Genomic DNA, 22063 nt, shown 5'->3' on the forward strand with positions numbered 1-22063 from the left:
TATTTTTAGTAGAGACAGAGTTTCACCATGTTGGCCAGGCTGGTCTCGAACTCCCGACCTCAGATTATCCGCCTGCCTTGGCCTCCCAAAGTCCTGGGATTATAGGCGTGAACCACCGCACCTGGCCGGATAAGAACTCTTAATCCTTGCTGTAACTCCAAAGCCTAGGACACCATCTGGCTTCTAGTTACCAGGAAAGGTAATCATATCCTGGCCTTTCCAAGTATTCTTTCACGTAAATTTAATTATCACTTTCAACCAAGGCAATATATTAGATATATAAACAGTTGTAAGACTTGTGAAGTACACACCAGAAAAATCCTTTATCACACACATATGAGTTAGAATTCAGAAACTGTGGCCACAGAACTCCAGATCTTCAATAGATGTTTGCTGAATTGATACATGAGACTTGAGAAGGCAAAAGGATAAACATAAGTCCTAGCATCAGCCCAACAGATTTACACGGAGCGTGTGACAAGTACGTAATATTACGCTTCCTAAGAAGTATGTCAACTAATGTCCTTCCTAAGTAGCAACCTACCTAAATAACCCTTACCACTTTCTCCAGGTAGTTTTTAACAAAGGAATTGCACCGCAGCTTCAAAAAATTGAAAGTTACGTGTTTACCTATCCATTCACTGCTCAGACAAAACAAAAACAAAAGCTACCTGTGGGAGACTTCTAAATTCCTTAATACTACAGTGTCATTAAAAACAAACACCTAGATTTACTCTACTTAGCTATACGTTACTAAGTAGTCAGGTTAGCTTTAATGCTTACCACGACAAGTTGGCTTTTTTCCTTTCCCGAGGGTAATCCCGTCCCACCTCCTCCCTCTTTAAATAAAGTTAAAACAATCCAAAAAACCAGCTAATGAGTTCTCCAGCACAAGAAACAGTAGTTCAGCTTCAAGAAAAAGGCATCTTAAAGGCTGTGCATTAAAAGTTGCCAGGGATCCAGCCGCTTACATTTCATGAAAAGTACAGACCAGACCCGTTTAGCAAGCTGCGCACCTTAACTGGTCCAGAAAGCGCGCTGTGGGCTGGGGAAGAGGGTGAGCAAAAGGCAAGATGATTAGTTTGGGTTGATGGGGATGGCCGGGCAAGGGGAGAACAGAGGAGTAATCTGTAAGATCTGAGTTCCGAAGCTTTTTGGGTTGTGGAGGTTACAAAAGTGCCTGTTAAAGTTAGGCCCAAGCTTCGGCAAGGTAGAACTGGGGGTAAAAAAAGAAAAAGAAAAAAAAGAAAAAACTTAAAAAAACAACAGCGAGCAGGCTCCCGAGTTCTAGTGTTCACAGTGAGGCCGTTAACGCAGCAGTAAAGTAGGCGTGTGTTTTCTTCCTCTTCCCGCCTCCCCAGAGACTCCAGCCCAGTCCTTTCCCCTCATTTTCACCCCAGCCGAGTCCAATGGCTGCCCTCGCCGCGGAGTCGGGTCGGAAGCCGCCCCGCCCCGCCCCCTCGCCTTGCTAGCCCTGGGGAACCCCTCTGCCCCACCTTCCCAGCCCGATGAGAGGCAGTGACTGCCGCCGTCACGTGTGCTGGCAGCCGCCAAGTGAGGCCGCTTTTGCGACGCGGTGACAGCCAAATGGTGCGACAGGAGGAGCTGCAGCCGCGGCCGCAGCGCCCCGCACGGAGAGACTTGAGGCGGCTCCTGGCGTCGCCCAGAGGGAGCGACTAGGCGAACAGTCCGGTGCGGGCGGCGGCGGCGGCGGGCGGGCGGCGAGAGGAAGCCCGCTACGAGTGCCCTCGCTCCCCCGCCGCTCTCGATGAACCGGACGGAATAAGCCGCGCCTCCAGCAGGGGCTGCGCCTCCATGAATCTCTAGTTTTTGTGTTTTTTTTTTTATTTCTCTCCCCGTTCCTCAACCCCCACCCTGAGCCCCGTCCCGCCTTCTCCCTTTGCCAGCGGCGGCCGCCTCCAGGTGCGGAGTCCATACCGGAGCGCAATGGCGTCCAACCCCGAACGGGGGGAGATTATGCTCACGGAACTGCAGGTAAGGGCCGCGGCCCTGGCGAGAGTCGCTGGCTGAGTAGACAGGGAGAGAGCCCCGCGCGGCGTCGGGGACCAAGGAAAGCCCTGCGGCCGCCGCGCCCCTAGCCCGCTAAGTGCGGAAAGTCCGGGATGTCACTCGGGAACTGCTTCCCTCGGGGAACCGCTTCCCTCGGGGGCCAGACCCTCTCCCCCGCCAAAGCCCTGGCCTGCCACCGCTTTGCTTTGATTCTGCCTACCAGAGGGAACCCCATCTCTGCAGCCCTGCTGCAGCTGGAGCCTGCTCTCGCCCGGTCCCTGGAGAGGCCGGCCCGTCGCCCCCTCCCGCGGTGTCAGAGCTGCCCGCGAACGCCCCTGTCGCCCCCTCCCTTCGCGCGGCTGGGCCCCGCCCCGCCTTTCCTCAGTACTCGGCTCCTTAAACTCTTTTGAATGACTCCCAAGCTGTTTTCTTGTCCCTCCCCCTCCCCTCAGACTCCGCACAAAGAGCGCCCCCATAACTTCCAGCCCCTAGACAAGTTTTTTTTAAAAAAACGAGTCTCACCAAATGCTTGCTTCACTTCGCCAGCCCTCTTCAGGTGACAGAATTTCTTTCCTCTATTTTGAGAGTTATCTTTTTCTTTTCCTTTTTTTTTTTTTTTTTTTAAACTAAGTGATAGATACACGGTGCCTTTCTCGGCTACCCCTGCCCAGATCCGGAAGCTCAGATGCTGATGCTTTTCAGACTTTCATTTTCCCTCTCATTTGAGCACCAGAGAAAGAGCTATATAAGTTGTTTACTAATGAGAAAGGGAAAACATTGGGCACCACATGTCTGCAAAAGATAAGAGCAAAACAGATCGCTTAGTTAAGTCCATGTCGAGTAGCAGTATTATTATTTTCCCATTTCCAGCTAAATATTTGATGATGTAGGCACGATTTTCGTTTTTAGATCTCTATGGTGTACATGGGGACTTAAGCTACCCTGTCGGGTTTTTCATTACTTGGCAGTGTTCCAGAAGTGTTTACATCTGAATTTTAACAAAGATGTTAAAATTTCATGTTTTTTTTGACTTAAAAGTTATTTTGCTTTATTTTAATATAGTTATCTTTTAGCTACTCGAAGATTGTAGATGGGAATTAGGGAAAAAAACAGCATGCTTGCATGTCTTTTTGTGTGTTGGACAGTTAATTTTTTTAAAGAAAGACTAAATCTAGAAATTCTGAAACAGTTGATTCTTGATGTCAAAATTAAGTATTGCAACTGCGTCTAAATTTCTTGTTTAAATACACTTTTTAAGAAATCTCTTTATAAGTTTGGTTTCTTGTGCAATCAGACGTAGGGTTGAAAACGTTGGTATAATAGTTGATATTCCTCCACAAAAATAGAGATTGTAACAATGTATACCAATGCAGTGTTGCACATTTAGAATCCTTTGGTAATGCAAAGCTGAATTTCATATCATTGAAAATGTTGCTATGTAATATTTTAATTACAGTTAGCCTTTTATAAGCAGATCTTACAGCATACCACATTTGCTAAATGAATGTAATTTACTATTTTATTAATAGTAAATAATTTGCATCAGCTTTTAAAATGGAGATGATGTGAGGCAAGTGAGAAATACTTTACATTACCTGGTCTTGAACCATGAAAAACATACTTTGGTTTTGATTGAGAAGGATGATAGGGTCATTTTTCTTTTGAATTGAGCAGTGTTCGAGTTATAATATATTTGGCATTGTTACTTGTATTTTATAGAAAGTTGGCATAAAAGACACCTACTTCGGCACTGGAACTGAAAATTATATTTTCATGTGTATTAAAATACAACATTTAGGATCTTTTAATTAAAAAGATCAATTTTGGTAATAACAAGGAAGCAAGCAAAGAAGGAAGAAATTTTCAATATGATGACTTAGAAATACGACCAAAATAGAGGAACACCTAAAGTTAAGCTTCTAGATAAACTGAAATGTAACCCCTTCCAGAAAAAAGAATAGTTTTTATTAAGTGTTACCTTATAGGTTGTCATATATCCAAGTCATTTTCTTGGTTTATTTGACTCCCAGTTTTGATAAAAGTCTGCATTTAAACTTTATCGTGTTTATTAAAATTTTTGAGAATATTACTTACATCAACACTAAAGATAGTCATAAAGGTTGCTTCACCAAATATTTCCATCCATTCAAACATTTTATTTCATTGGGTCCTGAAACTTAGTGTACAGTAACCAAGTATTTATTAAACTTTCGTTTCAAGAATCAGTTTTTTTAAAAGCTTCTAAATTGTTTGAACTTAGACTGAAATACTGTTTAATATGACATTCTTAATTCTTTTCTGCCATACAGATTTTAAGTATTTAAGAAATTCTGTAGCCAGTTTTAAGATGTATTTAATGGTTAAAACTGTTACTTTGCTATGTATCCTGTCTCAGGAATGCTTGTTTTACTCTGAAAGTTACATATTACAACCTACCTTTAATGAAATTGATATTTATTTAGAAATATATCCAGCTTTTCATTATTTTTTCAAATTGTAGAATTTGAAATACTCCACTGCTTGAGCTGGAATTAGCTTTTGGTTGTGGAAAGGCAAAGTAAGAAAATCTGAAACAACAGTATTCTGTCCTGTTAATTACTGTAATAGCATGGAGTAATGTTTTTAAGTATTGGTAGTAATTCAGGAGGCTTATTCAACAAGGAAGCGTTAATAAACTATGTAAACTTTGGTGGCTAGAGGTTTCAAGGTATAAGGAAGAATATTTACTGTAATAAAAATAAAAATTGGCTGTTTAAAATGGCCAATTTCTAATTTTTATCTCATAACTAATTTGTTGTGTTGTATTCTCTTTATTTTTTATTTGAAGTATAGCAGAAAACTTAGACATTTTTGCAATGCCAAAGAAACTAACGTTTATTTCCAAGGAACCTGGATTAATGAAAACTGTAAAGAATCTCAAAATGAAAGTGTTGGCTACAATGGTAATTTTGTAGAATGCAGACCAAATATTGAGCAGTGTGCTAATAAAGCTATCTTGTTGATTATTGGAGATTCATTTTCTTCATCAAAATGCCCAATAAAGTGTTGGTCTGGGAATTTTAAATTCCATTCTCAGCAGATTTTATTTAGATAGAGGTAACTTGCTCAAGTGGAAAGTTGAGATAGTTACCCTTATATTACAGGGGTTAATTTCACCAAACAGTTATGTAGTATCTACCAAAGCTATGTTGGAGGATATAAAGATGACAAGATAGGTTTTTGCTTTCCAGAAGAGAGTATAGATAATTGTACTAGAGGATAATTAGAGTACAAACAACATTTTAAAAATTATTTGCTACATATCAGACATTGTACTTAGTATCCTATACACCTCATTTGATCTTTACAGCGATCCAATAAGGTAGGTGTTATTTTCATGTTGTGGATCAGGAAACTTAAGTTCAAGAATATTAAGTAAATTGCTTATGGTTACATTGTGTGTCTGAGTTTGAACCCAGGTCTATATGTTTCCCATTACACTATTTCTTTTTTTGTGTGTGTGAGATGGAGTCTCGCACTGTCACCCAGGCTAGAGTGCAGTGGTGCGATCTCTGCTCACTGCAGTCTCCGCCTCCTAGGTTCAAGCGATTCTCCTGCCTCAGCCTCCCGAGTAGCTGGGATTACAGGCACCTGCCACCACGCCTGGCTAATGTTTTGTATTTTTAGTAGAGACGGGGTTTCACTGTGTTGGCCAGGCTGGTCTTGAACTCCTGACCTCATGATCTGCCTGCCTCGGCCTCCCAGAGCGCTGGGATTACAGGTGTGAGCCCCTGTGCCCGGCCCCACTGTACCATTCTTTAAATTGCCACAGTTCTGGGGAACTATAAATATTTTGCATCTAATGTTATAGTGGTGTGAACTTTCTACAGATTGGCCAAAAATGTAATTTACCAACATTAACTTAACTTGTTAGCTCCATCTGTAACAAGGAGAAATGATTTCTACATTCAACTTGGTAGTCTATAATGTAGCAGTGTTTTATTATTGTAAATACGGTCTAATATTTCACAAAGAATCATAGTACAAATAATCTTTTTACAGGATTTCTTCATTAAGAATTACTGTTTCTCATGAAAGGTGTCACATGCTTGCCCAAAACTTCCCAAAAGATTTGACATTACTCTGTAGACTGTCTGTGCTTTGCTTTAAAATTTTATACTCATATGTAACCTAGCTCTGTGTTGACACTTAGTAGGAGCACAATACATTGATGAGAAGGCTCCATTTGTCACCTAGGATGAGGGATGTCTAGATTATTTTAAGAGAAGTTCATTATAATCTTTGACATATGAAATTACGTAGTTTTCTTTAATTTACGTTTCTAATCCCTTTTCCCAAAAATATCCCCTTTAAAAGTACTAAACGGATTTCTATAATAGTTACATCGTTCTTCCATGTAGCACACTGGTAGTTTACTCATTTAATGGAAAATTAGAAGGTGGTGTCTAATTTTGCAGTGACACTGGAAAGTGGAAGGTCTGAGTTGGGAGGATTATAATTTTAGGGTGGTTTGGGGGATGGTAGTATGAGAAGGTAAGCCGGGTAGTTAAGACAGACTTTACATTGTTTTCAAATTAGAAATGTAATGCACATGTATTACAGAAAATCCAGAAAATGTGGAAAAGCACAAAAGAAAATAAAAGTTGCTCATAGTTCTGTCACTTAAAGACTGACAGACTTTTCCCACCTAAAAGTCCCATGGCCGTAGAGTCCATTTTTTCTTTTTTTTCATCTCATTTTACTTACTAGAATTTTGAAGAAAAATGAAGCTCAGAGAGTTTTAAGATAGAAATCACAGTAGTTTAAAAAATTTTTTCTTGCCTCTGGTTCTAGATGAGTGGATCTAATTAGCTTTTTTTTTTTTTTTTTTTTACTTTTTAAATCTCAGAATATTTCAATTATGAGTCACTGCTTTATTAAGAAGAAAAGTGCAGGCTGGGCGCGGTGGTTCACACCTGTAATTCCAGTGCTGTGGGAGGCTGAGACAGGTGGATCACGTGAGGTCAGGAGTTCGAGACCAGCCTGGCCAACATGGTGAACCCCTGTCTACTAAAAATACAAAAATTAGCCCGGTGTGGTGATGTGCGCCTGTAGTCCCAGCTACTGGGGAGACTGAGGCACAGGAATCGCTTGAACTTGGTAGGTGGAGGTTGCAGTGAGCCGAGATCATGCGGCTGCACCTCCAGCCTTGGTGATAGAGTGAGACCCTGTCTCAAAGAAAAGTGCAGTAGTATGGATTTAGTAATAGACAGTAATGAAGTATAGCAACAATTTCGTTGAATATATCAATACCGTGTGTTTTTTCAGCTTAGGTTTGATGCTGCTCTTATAGACTACCACGATGTTTGTAAATTGTAGCGCATACTTTACTGAATTAAACTTGCTAAATAACTTTCTAAATATTTCTTGACTACCAAGTAAAAGTCTCTGTGTTAAACTAGTGTTACTAAATGATGGCTCTACCATGGTGGTTTTTTTTTTTTTTTTTTTTTTTGGTCATCTCTCATTAGTATTATAGAGATTAGGTCTAGTGTCTTGCAATTCCTACCATTTACATAGTGTTGAAATAGGGAGAAGTAGGGACACCTTCTAGACATCATCTCTTTATCCCAGAGCTTAGCATCTGATTCCTTGGGCTCTCTTATTTCTGCTTTTTGAATTTGGCAATGGTAAATTTTCATGCCATTCATCAGAAGTATGTTTACTTTTAAACAAATAGAGTAGTAGTTTGTAAACATCACCTAAAATAATGTTACTTCCATATCATAAATGGTATTTGAATAAAACAGTTAATTATACATTATTCCCTCATAAAATACAGTGTGCTGATAATTGTCAAATGTCTATATTATTTCAAAAACCAGTTTTACTCTAGAGTATATGACATTTAATATGATTAACTTTTGATATACAGCAGAGTTCAAACTTGACAGCAAAGTTGAAAACTGGTTAAAAGCTTCAAAAATATTTAAAATTGAGAGTGGGAAAAATATACTAATGAAAAAGTAATTCCTTAATAAAACAGAAATAGAGAACCTTTATCTTGATGCATGTCTAGCTTCTCTTAATTTTATCTGATGACATCTTGTTTGAAACTAGCTCTGTTACCATACTTGGCTTTTTTTGCAATCACAAAAATGAAATTTGTGTGACATTATATACATAAATATTGCCTGTAAAAAATGAAGATCAGGAAAGCATGGGACAGTGTACTTGATGACAGTAAACACCTTAGATGTGAAGGTAGTGTTGAAGTGCCTCATAAAGATGAGTGGATATACAAGACTTATATAATACTGTTAGGATTTATCTCTTTTGGAAATTTGACAGTGACTTATCAAATTGGTGAAAGTTTTACTGCCCTGGCTCATATATACCTTAATTTAATGGAATGTAGTTATGACAAAATTTGGAATTTATTTTTAATTATAGAATACATACCACACAATACATGTGCTGAAAGTTTTTTATATATATATATATTTTATTTTTGAGACAGGATCTTGCTGTGTCACCTAGCTTGAAGTGCAGTGATGTGATCTCGGCTCACTGCAACCTCTGCCTCCTGGGCTCAAGTGATTTGCCCACCTTAGCCTCCCGAGTAGCTGGTACTACAGGTGTGAGCCACCATGCATGGCTGATTTTTATATTTTTTTGGAGAGACGGGGTTTTGCCATGTTGCCCAGGTTGGTTTTGAACTGCTGGACTCCAGCGATCCACCTGCCTTGGCCTCCCAAAGTGCCTGGATTACAGATGTGAGCCACTGTACCTGGCCTGAGTATCGTATATTTTATACATTAATCATGTCGTTTTTCTCTTCCCTGTAGTTGCTACCTTAGGGATTCTCTAAGGAGGTGTTTGTTCTCCCTGTTTCAGAATTGTCATTGAACAAATTTTATGCAACTTTTGGATTTTTAAAAAATGCATTAAACATCAGGCACACTGCTTGGATTAATCATCTGTCTATCAAACATTTTAATAAGTACTCATGGACCACCACTGCCCCTCTCTCAAAACAAGCTAGGAGCTTTAACCTACCTATAGTTTTCCTCTATTCTATCCCTCTATTTCCACCTTCTTGTCATCTAGGTCATCATTTTTGAGTCCTGTGTTCATTCTCTTCCTTATATAGTAGTCCCTCCTTATCCGCGGTTTCAGTTACCCATGGTCAACTGTAGTCCAAAAATAGGTGAGTACAGTATAGTACTATAAGATATTTATAAGTACTAAGATACTTTGAGAGAGACCACACTCATAACTGTAATTACAGTATAGTTATAATTGTTCTATTTTATTATTAGTTGATTAACGCTTACTGTGCCTAATTTATTAATTAAACTTTAGCATCAGTATGCATGTTAAAGGAAAAGTGTATATACAGTTAAGTACTGTTCATGGTTTTAGGCATTTACTGAGGGTCTCTCGGTGGATAAAAGGAGACTACTGTGTATAGGTTAGTTGGACATGTAAATCTAAACGTCTTTTAGTTGTTTGTATAGAATTGTGAATATAATCTTTTTGAACTTGATTTTTCACCTATTACAAATAAGATTGATCCACATTTTTGCATGGTGCTATAGTCATTCATTTAAATTGCTGTATAATATTTCATTGAGTGAAATATTCATTAACTCTCCTTTGGTGGATGTTTGGATATTTATCCACTCTCCCTTGTTGGGCAGTTATTTTCTGTTTTTTGTTTTGTTTTGTTTTGTTTGTAATTATAAGCAAAGATCCTATGGACAGTCTGTGCATGTTTCCTACTGTGTATGTGCCACAGTTTCTATTATACACCTGGAGGTAGCATTGCTACCTCATAGGGTAGGTGAATGTTCAACTTAAGAGATGATGCAGAACTTTCACTATGGTTGCACCAATTTATATTCATATTAGCAGTGTATGAAATAAAAGATCCTTTGGTTATCCATCCTCTCCTACACTTGATATTCTCTTAAGTTTTACACATCAAAAGGGTGTAAAATGTTGCCTTATTTTTTATCTTGATGCACATTTTCCTGGTTGTCACTGATGTAGAACACTTCTTTTTAAGTTTGCCGGCCTTTTTCATGTGGCTTCAGTGAAATTCCTATTTATGTCTCTTGCCTATTTTTGTTTTTCTTATTGGTTTATAAGAGTTCTTTATATTGCTTATGTTAATCCTGTGTGTACATTGTGAATGTCTTTCAGTTCCTAACTTTTTCACTGTCTTTTATTGGGGTTGTGTGGGAGGGACAGTTTTAAATGCTTTTACCTTCTTTGGCAAATACTTAGAATAATTTACATCATTATCATCAACAGGCTTGCATTTACTATCTATTGTACATTTGGAATAGAAAGAGTAAAGTTATATTAATAGTTTATGGCCTGGGGATTTGTAAACTATCCAAATGAACAACTATAGGAAGTTGTATAAAATAATGTATTGCTTCACACATACTAGGCGCTCAAATGCTAGGTTAATTTAGTTAACGAGTAAATTCAGAAGCAAAGAAATAGCAAAAATTATACAGTTCATCAATTGCTTATGTTCCAATTCCATATCTCTCCGTTGCAAACTAATTATTAGTCATTAATAATATTTTATTCTTTTGTTTAAAGGGCAGTATATTCCGTAAGATTATGTGAGCAGTTATTTAGGTATTTTCATAGCTTGCCATTAAAATGCTGGAGGTGATCAGATTTAATACTGGATATAAAGCAAAATATTAATCGTCTGCACAGTTTACTAGTATTTACAAACTCAGAATCCTAAATACAGTTTTTGTCATTGCTGTGCATCTTTCGATAAAAAAAATTCTTAAGTCAAATTTGTCCATTATTTATCATACAGTAAGTCCTCACTTGATGTCATTGATTGGTTCTTGGGAACTGACTTTAAGCAAAACAACGTATAATGAAACCAGTTTCTTTTTTCTCATCAATGTTATAAGGAAGTGATATTATAAACAAAGAAACATTAGCCAGAAGTGGTGATGCACACCTGTAGTCCCAGCTACTTGGGAGGTGGAGGTGAGAGGATGACTTGAGCCCAAGAGTTAAGGCTGCAGTAAGCTGGAATCAGGTCATTGCACTCTAACCTGGGGAGCATAGTGAGACCCTGTCTCAAAGAAAAGAAATGATATTGACAAAACAGCTTTATTAAAGGACCTGCAGCACATTGTTACTCTTAAAGTCACAGTTCCAAGAACCCATCAACAGTGTTAAGTGAGGACTTACTGTAATTGCTTTTCATGCCCTTTTAAATAAATTATTTCCTATCCTGGGTTTAAAAGATAGTCACACAAGTTTGCTCCTAAGAATTTTGCAGTTTTATTTTTTAGATTTAAGTCAGCTTATCTGGAGTTGTTGTTTTTTAATAGACTTCATTTATTTAAAGCAGTTTTAGGTCCACAGCAAAATTGAGAGAAAGGTCTAGAGATTTCTCAAAAACCTGCGTCCCTACATAATGTATGTATACATTATCGACATCCCCCACAAGAGTACATTTGTTAGAGTTGATGAACCTTTATTGACGCATCATCATCATCCAGAGCCCAGAGTGCACACATCTTGATGTTGTGCATTCTATGGGTTTGTACAAATGTATAATGACGTGTATCCAGCCTTATAGTATCATACAGGATAGTATCACTGCACTAAGCTTATTCTCTGTGCTCTACCTATTCATCCTTCCCTCTCCTCCATCCCCTGGCAACCACTGATCTTTTTACAATTTCCATAGTTTTGCCTTTGGGAAAATCTCTTGCAGTTGGAATCATACAATGTGTAGCCATTTTACATTGGTTTCTTTCACTTAGAAATAAGCATTTAATTTTCCTCCACGTCTTTTCATAACTTGATAGCTTATTTCTTTTTAGTGCTGAATAATATCCCATTGTCTGTGTGTACCCCAGTTTATTCATTCACCTACTGAAGGACATCTTGCTTGCTTCTAAGTTTTGGCAGTTATGAATAAAATGCTATAAACATCCTATGTAAGTTTTTCTGTGAACGCAACTTTTCAACTCCTTCGGTTAAATACCAGGGTGTCCAATTGTACGGTAAGAATAGATTTGTAAGAAACTCCCAAACTGCCCTCCAAAGTGGCTGAACTATTTTGTATTCCCAACAATAAGAGTTTTTGTTGTTCCACACCATCGCCAGTATTTGGTGTTGTCAGTGTTCTGGATTTTGGTTATTCTAATAAGTATATCGTGGCATCTCATTGCTGTTTATTTAATAGCTTTGATTTTTGAATATGGAGATAGGTCTGAGTTATTTTAATGTTTAAAAACATTATTTTGAAATGTCTACCAGACTTCTTTATAATGCAAATTTAAAATAGAGCACTTTTCAGCTTTTAGGATAGAAACATCTGCAAATAGCTTTATTAGCCTAACTCTGACTTGCAAATTTGATAAATTTTTGCCAGTTAGAGTTACATCATGTTAGGTTATGTATTGAACTGTACCTGAACTTATCCTTACCTAGCTCAGTAATACCTCACTTTTTCCTTATTATATCAATTTGTGGTTCTTTTGTTTTTGTTTTTTTTTTTTAATTTTATCTCCTGAAGCTTTGGGTCAGTAAAGGTCATCCTTGTCTTAGCTCTTGTTGACACCCATCCCATTCTCCAGTTGTGGCTCATACTTTTAATGTTGTTTTCTGTCATCCAACCTACTCCTGCTCCTTTCTTCTCAGCATATCACTCATCTCTATGTAGTGAGTGATATGTGCTCTTCAACCATGTGAGTTTCCTCAAGTTTTCTTGTCTTTACTTTCAAATTTCTTGGAATTTTAGCCATCCTTTTTATTTCTACTGAATTTTAAGAAAAAATTGCTTCTTCTTGCTAAGGTTATACTTTCCTGGACTTTTGCTTGCTCTGGAATATCATGTTTTACTCTTTTGCAGGATGGGGCTTTTCATTATCCACTAGCTTTTGGCTTAAAAGTGAGTTCACATCTCTTGTTTTTATTATACTCTTTAATACTGTTGTACCCTCAAATTTCTTTCTTTTTATAAGAAATTTCTTAGTTGCCTTGTCTACCATTTATTTAACTTACTCATATATGACTTCTGTCTCAGTTATTCTGTTGAAATAGTTTTCTTAAAGGTATCATGACATTCTGTTGCTTCTAGTCTTGAGAGGAAATTGGTACTGCTCCAGCTTCCTGAAACTAATGTTAATTAAACTTTGAAGACCCTGCACAATATTGGTTACTTTTCTTTCATCATACCTGCCTCTGTTTGTTACTACTGCTTTTGTTTGGTAACTCCTTTTCTACCTTAAATGTTCCACCTATTTCTAGCCTATTTTTCCTTTAATTTATCCTTCAGATTGACCACCAGAGTCTGATTAACCACCAAAACCTTGTTTAGTAACAGTTGTGGAAAATAGAAAACCACTTAAATTAGCTTAAGCAGAAATTGGATTTTTTGGAAAGCTATGGGGACGTTATCAGTTAAGGGTAAGACGTATAGCCAGATCCCATGGGTACTAAATGGGAAACTGGATGCTTTCTTTTTAGGGCTACATGTTCTCTTTTCTTTAAGTATGTGTACTGCTTTGTATCTCTGTATACTGATTCTCTTTGCTCTCTTCCCTGTGGTCTCCGAGTGGCACTCCTAACTTCTAAATTTACATTAATTCTATAAGTTCAGGGCACATAGACCACAGCTGACTGACTGAGTTGCTGTATGTCACAATTCTAACTTCTTAGATGAGAAAATCTGAGTGGCCTTAGTCAGTGGAACATATGTCCCTGATCCATCTAACTATGGCAATCGAGGGATGAGATTCTCTGGTATCAGTATGGCTTCAAGAAACCTCTTGTGAGGTTAGGACAGACTATTTTCTGAAAAGGGATTCTAGATTGAGAATTCTAGGGATTCTCCTGCTTGAAAGTTTCAGCAACTTTCCATCAATTATAGAATAAAATATATTTATACTTCTCATCATCTGACCCCAATGTTTTCTGATTTTTCTCCCTATTTATCTTACATTCTAGAATATTAAACTATTTACATTTCTCTGAACCATACTCCCTATCTTTGCAAATGCTGATTCTGACTTTAAGAATACTAATATTGCTTGTCTGAACAGCATTTGACAAATTGGACGATCCTTAAAATTCTGATAAGAAAATCATATTTATTGAATATATGAATATGTTTATATCTAATAAAAGTTTTACTGAAGATATATTTTTGATTAATAAATTTAGGGAATTGGTCATGCAGCATTTTGATACATTTGTAAATTAGCCTTTAATTTTACAGCTCTTGTTATTGAACATACCACTTAATATGATAATTGTTACATGTCTCTATTACTTTCAAGACAGGAACTAGGTCTTACTCCTCTTTATGTCCCTAGCAACTGACATATAGCTTATGCTTAATAAATGTGTGAATAAATAAATGAACAGATTTAAAAAAGAATTATATGACCAGCTAACCCGGTGAAACCCTGTCTCTACTAAAAAATACAAAAAACTAGCCGGGCGAGGTGGCGAGCGCCAGTAGTCACAGCTACTCAGGAGGCTGAGGCAGGAGAATGGCATGAACCCGGGAGGCGGAGCTTGCAGTGAGCTGAGATCCGGCCACTGCACTCCAGCCTGGGTGACAGAGCGAGACTCCGTCTCATTTAAAAAAAAAAAAAAAAAAAAAGAATTATATGACCAATCTGCCAGACCTGACTTCTCTAAATTTCCAAAAGCTATTCTTCCCCTGGCTGCTAGAAATCTGCTAGTCACTTTTATTTGACTATTGTTGCTTCAGCCCCTTCAGTTGTTTCTTCTACTTCTGTATCTTGAATTCATTCATTCCTTTGCCATTGTCTAAGTATGGGCCTTCATTATCATTTGGATGATCATAATATCTTGATATTTTACCTCTACCTCTTTTGTCTTATTCTGCTTTTATTTAAACTATGTACAATTGCCGGATTCAGAATTTGTCCCTAGCATTCAGTGACTCCTTAATTCTTGTGGGATATAGTCCTAATTCCTTAGCTAGGCAATCCAAGCTGTCATTGTTGTAGCCCCAAAATACTTTTCATTCTTAAGTCTTACTCATGTAAGCAGCTTACATTTTCAGGCATGCTATGATTAGTGATTTTTCCTCACCTGTATTTTTACTACATTCTATCAACTGGAATACTTCTTTAAGGCCAAATTCAAATTTTGCTTATTTATTTTTTTCCTTATTTTCCCCTACTCATGTCCAGTCTCTCCTCAAAACTTAAGGATATTTTCTATCTCATGACATTTATTATATATTGCATTGTACTGTAGTTGTTTATATCCTGCCTCATTTTCTCTTCTAGGCTTAATGCTTAAAATCTTTGAAGGAAAGGACTATATTTTTTATCTTCATCTTTTATCCCTTTAGCCCTTTAGTCCTGAAGAAAGTAACTTGCACATAGCAGTGTTGAGACTCAGAAAACAATACTCTACAATGAAGCTCTAAGAAGTAGTCTCAGAAACAAAAGGGCTGTTTTATTTTTTAATCTTTTTTCGTCCTCTTGTCTCTCAGTTTCATTTTTCCTCCAAGGCTAGCCAGATAAATAAGAATCCATCTTTTTAAAGGTGGATCATAGAAACCAGAACCACCACCTCCCTTTTCTTTCTTCCCCAACTGAAGCAAGCTTTATTTAGCACTGACCTTGAAAGAGATTCACCCAAGGGCCCCCCCATACAGTGAACAATGACTCATGCATAAACAATGTCCTCAACAACAGTTTTACAGTAAACAAGAAAATATTGTTTATGGTGGTTTTAACACCAAATGTTAGCATTTAGTGATGTCAATTCTGGAAGGACCTAGATTTCACCAAGTACTTCGTTATATAATCTTTTAGAGGCATCAAAGACAGTATTCATAGACTCCTACATTGCTTAACTTTTTAAAAAATTTTGAAAATAATCCGTATATACATATGCACAGATAAATCAAAAGATACTGAAATGTATAAAATTAGAAGTGAAGATCTCTTCATTAATACTTTCTCTTCAGTTAGTCCTACCCCCCAGAAGTAGTCACATTGCCCTTTATTATTTCTGGAATTGATGTTATAATTCTAAATTTTTGATTTATCAATTTTAGACCGTATGCATTAACCCAGTGATTTATAAGTGGTTTACAAAAGACATTTAACCAAATTCTGTTTTTCCTTCTTCATTTCCTAAATGTGTTAGTTACATTATTATTTTTAGTTTTTTTCTGGTAGTTTCCTTTACAACTATGTTTTGATTTGTAGAGCCACAGCATCTATTAACTCTGCACAAAAATGAGAGTTTCAGTACACTTCCACTATTCACTTCCCTTGCACTGATTTTATTTATTGTATTGTATTGTATTGTATTGTTTTTACATTGACAAGGTTTATATTTCTATTATATTCTTTCCTTCCTTCCTTTCCTGTTTCTCTCTTTTTCTCCCTGACCCCTCTTCTGCATAGTTCCTACAACATCTTTCTTAAACACTTCATGAACATAGGTTGGATCACCTGGACTGTTTTCTATGTCTTTAAACTTACCTTCGTATTTCCTATTTCTTTAAATTTTCTCTGTTTGGGGAGATTGCCTTTATTCTTCTTTCTGTTCACTAACTTCAGATGTATATATTTTATTGTGCAGCCCATTCACTGCCTTTGTGCAAATGTATTTTTAATTACATAAATATCTTGTTTTCTTTTTTGCATATAGGCTAGAATTATTTAATGTAATTTAAATTTTCTTCCCTTTTTTAAAAATTTCCAACTTTCAAGTTCTGGGGTGCATTAAGCCCAGCATCCATTAGCTAGTCTTCCTGATGCTCTCCCTGCCCTCATCCCCACCCTCCAGTAGGCCCCAGTGTGTATTGTTCCCCTCGATGAGTCCATGTGTTCTCATCGTTCAGCTCCCACTTAGAAGTGAGAACACAGCAGTATTTGGTTTTTTGTTCTTGCTTTAATTTACTGAGAATAATGGCTTACAGCTCCATCCATGTCCCTGCAAAGGACATGACCTTGTTCCTTTTATTTATTTTTATTTTTTTGAGATGGAGTCTCGCTCCGTCGCCCAGGCTATAGTGCAGTGGCACAATCTTTGCTCACTGCAACCTCTGCCTCCTGGGTTCAAGCGATTATCCTGCCTCAGCTTTCCGAGTAGCTGGGTTTACAGGTATGTGCCACCACACCCAGCTAATTTTTGTATTTTTAGTAAAGACAGGGTTTCACTGTGTTGGCCAGGCTGGTCTTGAACTCCCAACCTCAGGTTATCCACCCTCCTTGGCCTCCCAAAGTGCTGGGATTACAGGCATGAGCCACTGCACCTGGCTGATCTTGTTCTTTTTCATGGCTGCATAGTATTCCATGGTGTTGTATATGTACTACATTAACTAGTCTGTCATTGATGGTCGTTTAGGTGGATTCCATGTCTTTGCTATTGTGAATAGTGCTACAGTGAACATACACATGCATGTATCTTTATAATAGAACCAGTTATATTCCTTAGGGCGTATACCCAGTAATGGGATTTCTGAATGGTATTTCTGCCTCTAGGTCTTTGAGGAATCGCCACACTGTCTTCCACAATGCAGAACCCCTTTTAAAAAGTCGGTCATAAAACATAAGAATATTATTCTTTTTTTTTTTTTTTTTTTTTTTTTTTTGAGACGGAGTCTTGCTCTGTCACCCAGGCTGGAGTGCAGTGGCCGGATCTCGGCTCACTGCAAGCTCTGCCTCCTGGGTTCACGCCATTCTCCTGCCTCAGCCTCCCGAGTAGCTGGGACTACAAGCACCCGCCACCTCGCCCGGCTAGTTTTTTGTAATTTTTAGTAGAGACGGGGTTTCACCGTGTTAGCCAGGATGGTCTCCATCTCCTGACCTCGTGATCCGCCCTTCTCGGCCTCCCAAAGTGCTGGGATTACAGGCTTGAGCCACCGCGCCCGGCCAAAGAATATTATTCTAACTTTTCCTTCTTCCCTTTTTTTTTTTTTTTTTTTTGTGTGTAACACCGGTCACAAAAAAAAATTACCTGACCTGCTTTGTTTGACCATAGATCATGAGATCCCTATTTTAGAACCCTTCTCCATACCTGAAAGTAAAGAATACATACTCAGAGAGGCACACAAACACAAAAAAATGAGACAGGTCTTGCATGGTTTCCCACTCAGTCTATTAACATTAGATCTCAGTCTATTAACATTAGATCATTCCCTTTTTGTCCAATCACGTTTCTGCATGGCTGTCCGTACTTTGTTGAACCTGTGTGTAAAAAAGGACAATTTCCCCTGTATTTTTGGCTCTTCATTCTGAAGGCTTTTGTGTCACATAAAACTGTGATGAAATAAATCTGTATGCCTTTTCTTCTATTTATCTGCCTCTTTTCAGTGATTTTCAACAAACCTTCCGAGGACAAAGGAAGTGGTCCCTTCTCTCTGACAGTGGCTGCTGATTAATGTTTGTTAAATAAATAACAGTCTCATGTCTGAAAATCTTCCATTTTTAATTCATTACTTAAACTTTTTCTGCTTTTGTTTTGGTATTTATGAGGGAGCAGAACTGCAGTATATCATTTTTCCCTTGGCAGGTACATAATTTTATTACCGTAAGTCGTATAATAATTGAATTCCCACATCTCAGACTGAGAATTTTTACCAACAGAAGGAGCTGTCACCAGACACAACAGAAGTAGGTAATAATAGTAATGTTTATTATGAAAAACAAATGATAATGAATACATATTGATGTTACTTAATCATTAAAACAGCTCAGTCGAGGCCGGGTGCAGTGGCTTATGCCTCTAATCCCAGCACTTTTGGAGGCCGAGGTGGGTGGGTCACCTGAGGTCAGGAGTTTGACCCAGCCTGCCCAACATGGTGAAACCCCGTCTCTACTAAAAATACAAAAATTAGCCGGGCATGGTGGCAGGCGCCTGTAATCCTAGCTACTCGGGAGGCTGAGGCAAGAGAATGGCTTGAATCCGGGAGGCGGAGGTTGCAGTGAGCCAAGATCACGCCACTGCACTCCAGCCTGGGCAACAAAGTGAGACTCTATCTCAAACACAACTCAGCTGAAGTAAGGCTCTTACCTCTACAGGCAAGAGAGCTGAAGATTAAAGAAGTTAAACTTTCTTTTTTTTTTCTTCTTTCTTTAATGTTGTTTTTTTTTTTTTTTTTTTTTTTTTTTTCAGTTTTTTTCTGTTGCCCAGGCTGGAGTGCAGTGGTACAATCTCAGCTTGCTGGAACCTCCACCTCCTGGCTTCAAGCAATTCTCCTGTCTTGACTTCCCGAGTAGATGCAACTATGGGTGCGCACCACCATGCCTGGGTAATATTTTGCATTTTCAGTAGAGGACGGGGTTTCGCCATGTTGCCCAGGCTGATACCGAACTCCTGAGCTCAGGCAGTCTGCCCGCCTTGGCCTCCCAAAGTGCTAGGATTACAGATGTGAGCCAGCGCACCTACATCGGAAACTAAACTTCCTTTTAAGTTAAATAACTTCTCCGTGGTCACGGAACTGGCTTGAACCAAGATACATATCCAAGATCTCTCTGTCTTGAGAACACAAATTCCTCTTAACCCTTATACTCTATTGCCTTTTTGGCATTTTGGAGCATTTTGTTCTGTCACTTTTCTCCATCCCTCATTCCTACCTCAGTAACCACATCCTATCTCCTGTCTCCTCAGGTTATTACCCTGGCCTTCACTGTGTGCAGCATTCCTTATTTTATATCTTGCCTTCTCCCTCAACAGTGCCAGTACTTGCTTTTTCACTAGAACCATTCTCAATGACTGGCCAGTTGATCTGAAGGACAAATTCATGCTGAAATCTTAGTTTCAAGTTTTAGATATGATAGGCTCAAACCCACAATTTTGTACCTTATGGGAATTCCAAATCTCCCCAAGAATTCTGTGTTTCTGGGGCAGGAGGCTGTAAGTTCTTATGGCAACCCCTGCTTCCTAGGTTTCTGTTTCTACACGTTTATAAACACATAACTGGTTTCAACAAGGATGCCCACAGTTCACTCAATGCTTCTCCCCATGGAATACCTAGTTCCATATCTTAAGGCTCACTCTTCTTTATGTTCATATTTGTGCAACCCTTTCTTCCTTTTGTGCCCTAGAAACTCCAAATTCTTCTCTCCCTCTAAGGAAGAACAGTTCCCTCGAATTCCTCCTCTCAGACTACATAACCAAATTTATCGAGTGTTCAGCAAACAGAAGGAAACTTTAAAATGTTGATATAAAGTTGCCAAACCTTTATACCAACACATACAGAATATATAGTCATACAACATTATTCTTAGTGTGAAAATACCATCATGAGCAGCACTGATTCATGACCTGGTGGTTGTAAAATGCCTAAGCATTAACATCTCCCCTCATTTTTTAAAAAAATTTTTTAGACAGTAACTCCCTCTGTTGCCCAAGCCTGAGTGCAGTGGCAAAGTTACAGCTCACTTCAGCCTCAGGCGTGTGACACCACACCCAGCTAATTAAAAAAAATTTTTTTTTTTTAGAGATGGTGTCTCCCTATGTTGCGCAGGCTGGTGTTGATCTCCTGGGTTCAAGTGATCCTCCGTCCTTGGCCTCCCTAAGTGTTGGGATTACAGGCATGAACCACTGTGCCAAGCCCATTTCTGCCTCTCAACTTCTTTTCTTCATAGATATTAAAATGTGTATTTTTAAAAAATGATAAGAATTGATAGTAATATCCTAACTGGCAAAATTTTTTAAAAAGTAACCTTACGTATATTTTCCAAATTTCCTTTTGGAATCTGATTAGTAATTTCAAAGCCCAGTTGAAATCATTCGTCTACTAAATAATTCAAGTTTTTTTGTTTGTTTTTGTTTTTGTTTTTGTTTTTTTTGAGAGGGAGTCTTGGTCTGTCGTCCAGGCTGGAGTGCAGTGGCGAGATCTCGGCTCACTGCAACCTCCACTTCCAGGTTCAAGCGATTCTCTTGCCTCAGCCTTCTGAGTAGCTGGGATTACAGATGCACACCACCACGCCTGGCTAATTCTTGTATTTTTAGTAGAGATGGGGTTTCACCATGTTAGGTTAGTCTTGAACTCCTGACGTCTTGATCCGCCTGCCTCGACCTCCCAAAGTGCTGGGATTATAGGCATGAGTCACTGTGGCTGACCTTAAGTTTTTTGTTTTTTTTTTTTTTGAGACGGAGTTTTGCTCTTGTTGCCCAGGCTGGAGTGCAATGGTTCAATCTCGGCTCACCACAACGTCTGCCTCCCAGGTTTAAGTGATTCTTCTGCCTCAGCCTCCCTAGTAGCTGGGATTACAGACATGTGCCATCATGCCCGGAAAATTTTGTATTTTTAGTAGAGAAGGGGTTTCTCCATGCTGGTCAGGCTGGTCTTGAACTCCCGACCTCAGGTGATCTGCCCATCTCGGCCTCCCAAAGTGCTGGGATTACAGGCACAAGCCACTGCACCCGGCGGCCTCAAGTTTTAAAATCATACAGACCTAGGTTTAAATCCTATACTTGACACCCATTAGCTCTCTATGTATTATTTAGCTACATGAGGCACATCTTTTTTTTAATAAAAATGAGGATAACTTCTGGCTCAAAAGACTATTATAAGTATTAAAAAATGATGTATATAAAGTGCCTGGTTATAGGAGACACTAAGTAATTCTTCCTTGTCTGGTTTAAATTTTAAGATTACTTCATTTTTTTTTTCAATACTTAATTTTTATAGTGGACAGGCTGGCCTGAGTTGGAAATTAAACACCTAGAGAACTGCTCATACTTCTTAGGTTCACTTTCCCGCCTGCTTTTTTTCCTCTTCTGCTTCATAGAGGGGACAGTAAGAATAACTTTCTTAAGGTGTAAATATTTCCATGATTATCATAATTTAAAATAATATGTTGAGATTATATGCAAGAATAAAATCATAGGTTGATATATGATTATCTTCTAGGATTGAGTTTTTATATAAGAATCTATGGTGTGTTATTTGTGCATTATGCATTATAAATATTGAGCTATTATATCACCATTCAGTAACTTCATGGAGCAACTTAAAAAAATTCGGATCCTTATTTTGTCCTCTCAGAGGCTTTGGACGTTT

The 22063-nt window shown here is 38.3% G+C and overlaps 1 protein-coding gene across 4 annotated transcripts in view; it reads left to right on the forward strand.

Annotated features, from left to right (window-relative positions):
* Positions 1-1484: 1484 nt before the first annotated feature.
* The window catches only part of PKN2 (protein kinase N2), a 168156-nt gene continuing 147577 nt past the window's right edge, over positions 1485-22063 (forward strand). For all 4 annotated transcript variants that reach the window (XM_025400723.1, XM_025400738.1, XM_025400733.1 and 1 more), the window contains exon 1: positions 1485-1995. In XM_025400723.1, the coding sequence (XP_025256508.1) occupies positions 1948-1995 (48 nt within the window). In that variant the 5' untranslated portion in view covers positions 1485-1947. The remainder of the gene's footprint in view (positions 1996-22063) is intronic.

Source organism: Theropithecus gelada, chromosome 1 (genome assembly GCF_003255815.1).
Source record: "Theropithecus gelada isolate Dixy chromosome 1, Tgel_1.0, whole genome shotgun sequence".
NCBI classification, from domain to species: Eukaryota; Metazoa; Chordata; class Mammalia; order Primates; family Cercopithecidae; genus Theropithecus; species Theropithecus gelada.